At 35.0% G+C, this 12865-nt stretch overlaps 1 protein-coding gene across 5 annotated transcripts in view; it reads right to left on the bottom strand.

Annotated features, from left to right (window-relative positions):
* The window catches only part of SRBD1 (S1 RNA binding domain 1), a 230348-nt gene that overhangs the window by 28911 nt on the left and 188572 nt on the right, over nt 1-12865 (bottom strand). For 3 of the 5 annotated variants that reach the window (XM_019943104.3, XM_019943106.3, XM_019943108.3), the window contains 3 exons: nt 5636-5742; nt 4376-4552; nt 1094-1276 (listed from right to left, as the gene is read on the bottom strand). In XM_019943104.3, the coding sequence (XP_019798663.3) occupies nt 1094-1276; nt 4376-4552; nt 5636-5742 (467 nt within the window). The remainder of the gene's footprint in view (nt 1-1093; nt 1277-4375; nt 4553-5635; nt 5743-12865) is intronic. The other 2 variants (XM_019943105.3, XM_019943107.3) reach the window with 1 other exon arrangement.

Genomic DNA, 12865 nt, shown 5'->3' with positions numbered 1-12865 from the left:
AAAAATAGGAATTATTGAGTTCTAGTTAATGATATACATGCCAAAGTATTAGCTGACCGTGTGTTGATGTCTGCAATTTTCTTTAAAATATGTATAAAGAAAGAGATGGACTCATGGACAAATAGATGGGTAGATAAGTGGAAAAACAGGCATAGTAAAATGTAAATGATAAAATCTGGATGTGGGTATACAGGAATTCACTGCGAAATTTTTTTTTCAACTTTTCTCTATGTTAAATTTTTTCACAATAAAATGCTGGGAGAAAGATACGACTGCTTTTGATGTTGACAGAATATTATTTTTTACTTCCTTTTTTTATTTTCTAAGTTTTCTATAATGTGCAGTAGTCTTTACAATCTTAACATTTTTAAAAGAAATTAAAATTATATTTCTTAAAATAATCAAATATAAATTATTTTTAAAACAAGTTAAAAATCTTACTTTAGATTCAATGAAAATTAAAATATCCACTATTTTTAAACTCACTGTCATTTAATTCACTAAAAGCCTTAAAATATTTAGTTATGTAGGAAGTCATGGTTTTTGAACTAATTAAAATTTTTCAACTAATCAAATGTGGTATCAAAGTTTTCTCTTTTAATGTCTAATATTAAACTTTCCCTTCTACTCAAACTTCCCCCTGTGTTAATTAATGTATGCTCATTAAAAGTACATCATTTATTAAACTCTATAATAACTAAGCAGGGCAACATTTCTTAAGAAATCTGAGAGTTGGCTGTTTACTAAAGGGCTTTATCTTTAGATAAGCATAAGCCTTAAGCCAGGTGCTAGTCATTTGTGTCTTGTTAATTTCCAAAACAAACAGAGGAGAGTGCCATGCTATTTCCATTACACCCACTTCACCATTAGGACCAGGGTTTATGAGCTTGACATTGCTCCAGGAATAATGGTTTCATTCCTCACTGAAATAAAATAATGTGCCACATAAGTCAGCAATGTGGAACTTCTGAAAAATGTTGTCATGTTAAACATGGTCATATTTTTAAAGTCTCCATGATGCCAAAACAAAGGCCATTTGCTGTAGAGAACTCACTCTGGGCACAGAAAACTCTCACACAGGCCTCAGACTTACCTCATCGCTATGTCATATGATTCCGGGTGAATACAAGTTTGGTCCAAAGGATTTGGCTTTAGTACAGCATTCACTGCAGTTTTGCTCTTCTTCTTGCTTTGCTTCTCATTTGTGACTTCAACACCTGCTGAAGATGCCACAGCAACTCCCTGCATTTCACCAGCAGATTCAGTTTGCTGACTACTGTAACCATTCAAAACAACATGGGGGCGGTGGGGGGAGGGAGGGTTAGGGGGCGGGCAGAAAAGAGTCTTTAATTAAAAATGTGCTTATTTCTCTGCCATACAAATATACACAAACAGCAACCAGATTCTGACCATTCACTTCACAGAAATTACCACTTAGCTTAAACACTGTTAATAGGGTTTTCCGTTACTTAAAGCCAAAAACATTCTTAAGTGATTCTGCTTGTATAACTGGCATTCTAGGAGAGAACAGAGAGAAATGGAGGAAAATTAATTAAATAAGGAGAAGGCGAAGGTGATTTCTCAGAGCTGAAGAAAAAGCTCCCCAAAGGAATCTACTGAGTATAAAATAGAATGAATGGGAAAAGAATGAAAAAGATATATTGACATATCATGGGGAAACTTTAGAATATAATTTTTAAAATTAAGAAAGAAAAATAAAACAGATTATTGAAAGGAACTAGAATCAGACTGGCATCAGTTTTCTTACTGACAAACATCAGATGCCAGAACACAGTGGAATAATATTTTAAAAGTCTGAGACACAATGATTTTGAATCTAGAATCATATACCTAGCCAAAGCAGCATTCAAATTAAAATCATTTTCAGACATGTAAGGACTGAAGTACAACCCATATAATATACCCTCTCTGAAAAGAGTTTCTTAAGTATATACTCCAGCAAAAACAATGAATTCACGAAAAATGATAATGTGGGCTACAAGAAACAGTGATGTGCACAGAAACCATATTATTAGGTTAAATAACTGCTCATGAATAATGTAGAAAATATATTAAAAGGACACAGTCTGAAACTAAAATCCCAGATCATCTCACCATAGCACATAGTGTGGAAGGGAGGAAGACTGGTAAAGAGACCTAAGGTTCTAGTCTTCTCCAGGAGGAGGACAGAGAAACGTATTAACTCCAGAGACCAATCCAAATCAAATTTAAAGATAAATTTAAAAGATACATTTAAAGATAATTTAAAAGTAAGATATACAAACTGAAATCACTAAGAGGAGATAAAGATGAGTAAGGAAGACAAGAAGAGAAACAGGGAGAAAACGTGTTAACTGATAAATCCAACAAACAGCATGAAAGGAAAAGAATCAGAAGGCATGAAGAGAAAATATATAATAAGATGGAAGATCAAGTCCAAACACATCAATAAATATAATAAATGTGAATGTATTAGTAAGACTGAGCAAACCTAGAAAATCTATTTGTTTATAAGAGTCATAAAAAATTGAATGTCATAGAAAGTTTGAAAATAAAAAATACCAAGCATATTCTGAAAAGGTAGATATAGCAAAAATGCCAGCAAACAAAACAGATTTCAAAGTAAAAAAACAGTCAATGAGATAGCAAGAGGCATTCTGAATAAAAGTATGACCTATCAAGGAGATATAATACTCATGAATCTTCAAGTCCTTCGTTACCAGTTGAAAAAATTTAAGGCTTTAAAACAACCCAAATGTTCATCAACAGGGCACTGATTAGATTAAATTATAGTACATCTATAAATTAAATACTGTGCAGGCATTATATATAAATGATAATTTATATATAATGATATAAATAAATATATAAATCAATATGTAATATTTGGAAAGAGATCCAAGATATTTTACTGAAACTAATAAAACAAGTTTCAAATAGTGGTATAGCATGATTCCTTCTGTATGCATTTAACAATAACAAATATGTTATTAATTTACATAAATTTATTTTCAGGAAGCAATATATAAGAAACTATTTTGAAGTGACAAGTTGAGGTGCCCTTTTCATTTCATTCTTTTTTATACTGTTTGAATTTTCTAATCAAGTGTTCAAAAAACATAAAGTAAGAAACCCAGTTTTTTTTGCTTCTGGGTTTGGTGGTCTACTTAGAAAGAACTTCCACTACTCCAGCGGTCTGCAAAATTTACCCATGTTTTTTTCTGGTACTTTTAGAGTTTTACTTTTTCCATTTAAGTGTATGATCCATCTGGAATTTATTTGGGTATAAGGTATGGGGTAGGACTGTATTTTCTCCCACACATACCAAATTCCAGTTGTCATAATGCCACTTACTGGATAATTAATCAATTTTTCCAACTATTTGAAATATCACCTTTATCATAAACTAAATTCCCTCTGGGTTTGATATATTTCAGACTCCTGTTCTACCTGCTTCTACATCAAAACCAAACTGCTTAATTACTATGGCTTTATAATATATTCTACTATCCAGTGGGACTGGTTTTTCCTTAGTCTTTTCCAGGAAAAAAAAATTATTATTATAACTTTGTCAAAAGAAAAAAATACACATGAATGAATCAGGTAGTCCCAAAGAAGCAAATAAATAAAAGCCATTCTTTCATGATTACAAAATGCTAAGAAGCTTACCAAATTTCTTTGCATTTGTGCTACCAGGATTAGAAAGCAAGGATTTAGCTCTTAATCGACACATCTGATAATTAATGCTTTGGCCAGTTTTCAGTGAGGAAGGAGCGGGGAAACCCAACTATGCTTAGGGTAAAAGCTGTCAGTATGAAGTGGTCATTGAGAAGTCCTCTTTGTTACCTCATCTTAGAACAGTCCTTCCCACTTGTGGTGCTCCAATCACACTGGCCTCAGTTTCATTTCCTGAATACACCAAAGTTGGTCCTGCCTTAGGATGTTGCACATGTACTGTTTCCCCTGCTTGGAATGCCCTCCTTCTGATCCCTGTGTGACTGGCTCCTTCATTTCATTCAAAACTCAGCTCAAATAACTTTTCAATGAATAACTCATATAAAGCAGTTTATTGCTCCCCAAAGGCAGTATCATATTGCTTTGTTTTAATTTTTATAACACTTATTACATCTGAAACTATTTATTTTTACTAGTTTATTTATTGTCTGTCTCATTCATTAAAATTTAACTTCATGAGGCCAGGGAATTTGTTGATTTGCTCACTGCTGTATTCCCAGTGCCTAGCAAAGATTAGACAGTTGACACATATTGAATGAAGGAATGAACAAATAGCTAGGATTTATGCCAGTGAGAAGGATGGGTAACAGAAAGAGAGGAGGTTGATAATAGAACAGACAGGGTACACTTCAATAATGACCTGCAAAATGTTCGAATATAATCCTGGTTGACTCTGATGAAACCAGCACACTGTTGGAAAGATTTTGGACCTAGCCCTTTCACTTTCTTCAGCTGTTCTCGGTTGATGAATGGCCCATTTTTCTCACGCCATTCAATAATATTTTTGGCTCGGTTGGCATTGAGTCCAGCAATATGCCTAAAAAAGTAAACAAAATGAGTTATGTGGCCAATGTAATTGTTCTAAGAGTAATGAAAGAAAAGATCTCATCTGAAAAGACAATGATATAAAACATTTGCATCATAAAAGCAACTATAATTACATCTTGTCATATGTCTCTACACTATTCACATTCCTTGTGTTTCTGAATCAAGTAATAATTCTGCCTATTCCTGGTTAGCTTACAAAGTGAGTTAGCAGTAGAAGTTACAATAGCTACAGCTGCATTGTACTATTCTATTTTTTTGATCAGCCTGTTCTCATTAGTAAAGACTTGAACTATAGAAAGGTACTTATTCATGATATAAAAACTCTATCATTACACAGTTGGCTTGGTGTTGATTAGAGAATCTTCATTTTATTACAGAATTCCATATATGGCATTATGGAATGTTTGTCGCTGTGGTAGAAAAGCAACACCTAACAATGCAAGGGTTATTTTCTGCTATTCCAATTTCAAAGCAGAAAGATCCATATTTTTTCCAGAGGTCCAGAATTTCATGCTGCATCAGCAGAATTGTATAATAAATGCAAGACGAGGAACAAAAAATCAGCTCTTCTACAGTCACAGGGGAAAAAAAAAGAATGTATAAGACATGATCATAGTACAATGAAGATATTGAGATGTGACTTGTGGAATCAAGGTAAAAATATGGTAACCATACCTTGAACCCTCAGGATTTATCTTTTGGTGACTGCCAGCTTTGACAGATGTAAGCAAGAGACTGAACTAGTGAAAAATATCTACGTTCCTGTGGTGGGAAACAGCTCTTTTCCATGTTAACCTAATTTAAATTCTATTAGCGACATTAATGCACTCGATAGTCACCATATGTTCTTCACGTTAGATTTCCAGTATTAAAAATAACATGAATTGTTATAACTCTTTTCTTAAATGAGGCCTTCCGCTCTGACTGATTATTGGAAGCAATGTATGAACTCACAGATTTTTCTATACTTGACAACTTTATACACGTGTCCCCTTGCTCTAGCTGAGTTTGAACTGGATAGCAAGTAGAACTCAAGATTCTGTGATCTTCAGCCACAGACTTCTTGTCTCACCTTAACAAAACTTCTGAACAGATGTTAATATCCACTCCCACAAAGCTGACACATTCTTCTACAACACTATCCAGTGTGGCCTTGAGTAGAGTCTGAGACACATCGTGCTGAAAAGACAAAGATCAAATATGAATCAAAAGTAAAGAACATGAAAAAAACCACATTTAAAAAAAGACAGACAAGATGAAAAGGCAGAGGGCTATGTACCAGATGAGGGAACAAGATAAAACCCCAGAAAAACAACTAAATGAAGTGGAGATAGGAAATCTTCCAAAAAAAGAATTCAGAATAATGACAGTGAAGATGATCCAGACCTCGGAAAAAGAATGGAGGCAAAGATCGAGAAGATGCAAGAAATGTTTAAGAAAGACCTACAAGAATTAAAGAACAAACTAACAGAGATGAACAATACAATAACTGAAATGAAAACCACACTAGAAGGAATCAATAGCAGAATAACTGAGGCAGAATGGATAAGTGACCTGGAAGACAGAATGGTGGAATTCACTGCTGTGGAACAGAATAAACAAAAAAGAAGGAAAAGAAATGAAGACAGCCTAAGAACCTCTGGGACAACATTAAACACAAAAACATTCACATTATAGGGGTCCCAGAAGGAGAAGAGAGAAAGGACCAGAGAAAATATTTGAACAGATTATAGTCGAAAAGCTTCCTAACGTGGGAAAGGAAAGAGCCACCTAAGTCCAGGAAGCACAGAGAGTCCCATACAGGAGAAACACACTGAGACGCATAGTAATCAAATTGGCAAAAATTAAAGACAAAGAACAATTATTGAAAGCAGCAAGGGGAAAACGACAAATAACATATAAGGGAACTACCATAAGGTTAACAGCTGATTTCTCAGCAGAAACTCTACAAACCAGAAGGGAGTGGCATGATATACTTAAAGTGATGAAAGGGAAGAAACTACAACCAAGATTACTCTACCGGGCAAGCATCTCATTCAGATTCGATGGAGAAATCAAAAGCTTTACAGACAAGCAAAAGCTAAGAGAATTCAGCACCACCAAACCAGCCCTACAACAAATGACAAAGGAACTTCTCTAAGTGGGAAACACAAGAGAAGAAAAGGACCTATGAAACCAAACCCAAAACAATTAAGAAAATGGTCATAGGAACATACATATCGATAATCACCTTAAACGTGAATGGATTAAATGCTCCAACCAAAAGACACAGGCTTGCTGAATGGATACAAAAACAAGACCCATCTATATGCTGTCTACAAGAGACCCACTTCAGATCTAGGGACACATACAGACTGAAAGTGAGGGGATGGAAAAAGATATTCCATGCAAATGGAAATCAAAAGAAAGCTGGAGTAGCAATACTCATACCAGATAAAATAGACTTTAAAATAAAGAATGTTACAAGAGACAGGGAAGGACACTACATAATGATCAAGGGATCAATCCAAGAAGAAGATATAACAATTGTAAATATTTTTGCACCAAACAGAAGACAACTGCAACTGCTAACAGCTATAAAAGAGGAAATCGACAGTAACACAATAATAGTGGGGGACTTTAACACCTCACTTACACAAATGGACAGATCATCCAAAATGAAAATAAGGAAACAGAAGCTGTAAATGACACAAAAGACCAGATAGATTTAACTGATATTTATAGGACATTCCATCCAAAAACAGCAGATTACACTTTCTTCTAAAGTGCGCACGGAACATTCTCCAGGATAGATCACATCTTGGGTCACAAATCAAGCCTCAGTAAATTTAAGAAAACTGAAATCATATCAAGCATCTTTTCTGACCACAATGCTATGAGATTAGAAATCAATTAAAGGGAAAAAAACTAAAAAACACAAACACATGGAGGCTAAACAATACGTTACTAAATAACCAAGAAATCACTGAAAAAATCAAAGGGGAAATCAAAAAATATCTAGAGACAAATGACAATGAAAACATGATGATCCAAAACCTATGGGATGCAGCAAAAGCACTTCTAAGAGGGAAGTTTATAGCTATACAAGCCTACCTCAAGAAACAAGAAAAACCTCAAATAAACAATCTAACCTTACACCTAAAGGAACTAGAGAAAGAAGAAAAAACAAAACCCAAAGTTAGCAGAAGGAAAGAAATCATAAAGATCAGATCAGAAATAAATGAAATAGAAACAAAGAAAACAATAGAAAAGATCAATAAAACTAAAAGCTGGTTTTTTGAGAAGATAAACCAAATTGATAAACCATTAGGCAAACTCATCAAGAAAAAGAGGGAGAGGACTCAAATCAATAAAATTGGAAATGAAAAAGGAGAAGTTACAACAGACACCGCAGAAATACAAAGCATCCTAAGAGACTACTACAAGCAACTCTATGCCAATAAAATGGACAACCTGGAAGAAATGGACAAATTCTTAGAAAGGTATAACCTTCCAAGACTGAACCAGGAAGAAATAGAAAATATGAACAGACCAATCACAAGTAATGAAATTGAAACTGTGATTAAAAATCTTCCAACAAACAGAAGTCCAGGACCAGATGGCTTCACAGGTGAATTCTATCAAACATTGAGAGAAGAGTTAACACCGATCCTTCTCAAAATCTTCCAAAAAATTGTGGAGGAAGGAACACTCCCAAACTCATTCTATGAGGCCACCATCACCCTGATACCAAAACCAGACACAGATACTACAAAAAAAGAAAATGACAGACCAATATGACTGATGAATATAGATGCAAAAATCCTCAACAAAATACTAGCAAACAGAATCCAACAACACATTAAAAGGATCATACACCATGATCAAGTGGGATTTATCCCAGGGATGCAGGGATTCTTCAATATACACAAATGAATCAATGTGATAAACCATATTAACAAACTGAAGAATAAACCATATGATCATCTCGATAGATGCAGAAAAAGCTTTTGACAAAATTCAACACCCATTTATGATAAAAATTCTCCAGAAACTGGGCATAGAGGGAACCTACCTCAGCATAGTAAAGTCCATATACGACAAACCCACAGCAAACATCATTCTCAATGGTGAAAAACTGAAAGCATTTCCTCTAAGATCAGGAACAAGACAAGGATGTCCACCCTCACCAATATTATTCAACATAGTTTTGGAAGTCCTAGCCACGGCAATCAGAGAAGAAAAAGAAATAAAAGGAATACAAATTGGAAAAGAAGAAGTAAAACTGTCACTGTTTGCAGATGACATGATACTATACATAGAGAATGCTAAAGATGCCACCAGAAAACTACTAGAGCTAATCAACGAATTTGGCAAAGTTGCAGGACACAAAATTAATGCACAGAAATCTCTTGCATTCCTATACACTAATGATGAAAAACCTGAAAGAGAAATTAAGGAAACGCTCCCATTTACCACTGCTACAAAAAGAATAAAATACCTAGGAACAAACCTACCTAGGGAGACAAAAGACCTGTATGCAGAAAACTATAAGACACTGATGAAAGAAATTAAAGATGATACCAACAGATGGAGAGATATACCATGTTCTGGGATTGGAAGAATCAATATTGTGAAAATGACTATACTACCCAAAGCAATCTACAGATTCAATGTGATCCCTATCAAATTACCAATGGCATCTTTTACGGAAGTAGAACAAATAATCTTAAAATTTGTATGGAGACACGAAAGACCCCAAATAGCCAAAGCGGTCTTGAGGGAAAAAAACGGAGCTGGAGGAATCAGACTCCCTGACTTCAGACTATACTACAAAGCTACAGTAATCAAGACAACATGGTACTGGCACAAAAACAGAAAGACAGATCAATGGAACAGCATAGAAAGCCCAGAGATAAACCCACACACCTATGGTCAACTAATCTATGACAAAGGAGGCAAGGATATACAATGGAGAAAAGACAGTCTCTTCAATAAGTGGTGCTGGGAAAACTGGACAGCTACATGTAAAAGAATGGAATTAGAACACTCCCTAACACCATACACAAAAATAAACTCCAAATGGATTCAAGACCTAAATGTAAGACCGGACACTATAAAACTCTTAGAGGAAAACATAGGAAGAACACTCTTTGACATAAATCACAGCAAGATCTTTTTGGATCCACCTCCTAGAGTAATGGAAATAAAAACAAAAATAAACAAATGGGACCTAATAAAACTTCAAAGCTTTTGCACAGCAAAGGAAGCCATAAACAAGACGAAAAGACAACCCTCAGAATGGGAGAAAATATTTGCAAACAAATAAACAGACAAAGGATTAATCTCCAAAATATATAAACAGCTCATGCAGCTCAATATTAAAGAAACCAACAACCCAATCCAAAAATGGGCAGAAGACCTAAACAGACATTTCTCCAAAGAAGACATACAGATGGCCAAGAAGCACATGAAAAGCTGCTCAACATCACTAATTATTAGACAAATGCAAATCAAAACTACAATGAGGTATCACCTCACACCAGTTAGAATGGGCATCAACAGAAAATCTACAAACAACAAATGCTGGAAAGGGTGGAGAAAAGGGAACCCTCTTGCACTGTTGGTGGGAATGTAAATTGATATAGCCACTATGGAGAACAGTATGGAGGTTCCTTAAAAAACTAAAAACAGAATTACCATATGATCCAGCAATCCCACTACTGGGTATATACCTAGAGAAAACCATAATCCAAAAAGACACATGCACCCCTACGCTCACTGCAGCACTATTTACAATAGCCAGGACATGGAAGCAACCTAAATGCCCATCGACAGACGAATGGATAAAGAAGATGTGGTACATATATACAATGGAATATTACTCAGCCATAAAAAGGAACGAAAGTGGGTCATTTGTGAGATGTGGATGGATCTAGAGACTGTCATACAGAGTGAAGTAAGTCAGAAAGAGAAAAACAAATATTGTATATTAACGCATATATGTGGAACCTAGAAAAATGGTACAGATGAACCGGTTTGCAGGGCAGAAGTTGAGACACAGATGTAGAGAACAAATGTATGGACACCAAGGGGGGAAAGCGGTGGGCGGGGGGGTGGGAGGGTGGTATGATGAATTGGGAGATTGGGATTGACATGTATACACTGATGTGTATAAAACTGATGACTAATAAGGACCTGCTGTATAAAAAAGTAAATAAAATAAAATTCAAAAAAAAACCAAAGTTATGTTACACTGCCAAAAAAAAAAAAAGTAAAGAACATACAGTTCTTGGACTAGTCCCTTTGCGTATACTACTGGTAGCAGGCTGAGACACAGCAAAGTAAATTTCTTCATTTCTTTTAGACACATTGTTAGCCAATGTAATTGAGCTGAACTTAAGGAATCTGTTCTTACTCTCTAAATTACTCATACACTTGACTCAAATATAACAGCACCAGTATTTTTCCCTTTTGTGAAATTCTGCCAGAGCAGGGGTTCTCAAACTTTAGCTTGCCATCAAAATCACCTGCAGGGTTTGTTAAAACACAGGTTGCTAGGCCCCACATCCAGAGTCTTTGATTCAGTAGGTCTGAGGTGGGGCCTGAGAATTTGCATTCTAAGAAGCTCCCCAGTACTGTTGTTGCTGTTGGTTCTGGGAGCACACTTTGAGCCATACTGGTCACTATCATTCACGCACTGCCTTGTAGTCTTATCTTCACTTGCATATGTATTCTGTCCCTTAGTTCTTCTTAACAGGAGAGAGTGAATTATAATAGGAAGCAGAACACAAATACTCAGTAAATTTGACAGTAAACCAAACTCTCATATTTCATGAAACTGAAGATACTACTGCTTATAAGAAGCACCATTATTTTATATACCACTAAGAAAGAAGATATACCACCAATTAAATCATGACACAATGCTTTCTTGTTACTCAGAATTTTTGTTTTATAAAAATTAAAAGAACTCTTTTAGACTTATTTAGAAAGTTTTAAAATCATATATCATGCATAAACAAAAAGGAAAATATAAGCAATTTAATCTGATTAAGGTATTCCTGAAATTTCTTCACATTAAACATTCAACTTTTCTGTATCACTTTGTAAAGTCAGAGTCATAGATGTCCAAATTCTTCCACCCATTTTATCTTTTATGCTGCTGAGCACCTAGATAATGCAGCATTTCTTAAAAGAGTAATACTCTATAGTTTCTGAGATTTTCTTTCAAGCTGTCAGACGCTCATTCTGTAGTCCTACCTTAATCTCAACACAAGAGATTTTAGATAGCAACAAAACTCCTACTTTTCCTTAAAGGTCCTTAAATGTTTCATTGTTCAATAGTTTATTGACTAGAATAGTGAAGAGCTTGCAGTTCAGCCATGTCTCCAGGATTCACAATCAAATTCACGAAGATGCTACACCATGATTTGCCACAGGGCCAACCAGAGGACATCATTAATTGGAAGATGCATCCTACTATCAGAGTGTTAAAATGTGAGAAAATATGCATCTTAGAATTGATGAAATGCAGTATCTGAATAACTATTTGTTCGTTAATTGAAGCCAGATTACCATAGTGAATGGTTCAAAACACTTGATGTTATTCACAATTCTAAAATTAAAGATCTTCCGTTAATGTTCCCAGACATGAAACTGTAATTCAGCATTCTTCTCCTCTCCATATGTCTTAAGGAATCAAGGATAGGTTTGATAACCTTAAATTCTTAGGAAGACAATATAGTAAGTAGACTCTCTAGGTATTGTGATTACACTATTATCATTTAATAACAGCTGAAGTTTTTGATCTGCCAGACTGTTTTTGTTTTTCAGAGATAACCTAGTTGGTAACTACTCAGACCACAGCTTAAAAATATAGACACAATTATAAAAATCTAATAAGCAAATATAATCATGAAAAATATCATAAAGTAAAACCCAAGACATCACTAAGAACCTGATTATTTATGAGCCACAGCTTTTAAGAAGCTGGATAGTCTTTTCTGTGTCTAAGTAGATGAGAATCAGCAAAATGAAAAGGGGACTTTACAAAATGAGAGGGTAGAAGATGGGTGACAATATAGAGGCAAGTACAATGAAAGTAATGAGAAAAAATATTTGAGGAAAGAGACATAACTTTAAGCAAATAGGAAAAACTAAGAGTAATAGTTAGGGGTCGCTAGAATAAATGCAAACAACTCCACATACTTCCAAACACACCAGATGCTTAGGATATCTAAATGAGTAGCAGTCCCTATAGCAGACAATCTTGGTTGCCTATCCTACCTCTAGTCTCCAACACCCTTTTCCTCCTTCCAGA

This window comes from Tursiops truncatus, chromosome 14, assembly GCF_011762595.2.
Source record: "Tursiops truncatus isolate mTurTru1 chromosome 14, mTurTru1.mat.Y, whole genome shotgun sequence".
In the NCBI taxonomy this organism is placed as follows: domain Eukaryota; kingdom Metazoa; phylum Chordata; class Mammalia; order Artiodactyla; family Delphinidae; genus Tursiops; species Tursiops truncatus.
Note: the sequence above shows the minus strand (reverse complement) of the source record. Positions and strands in the feature narration are given on the sequence as shown.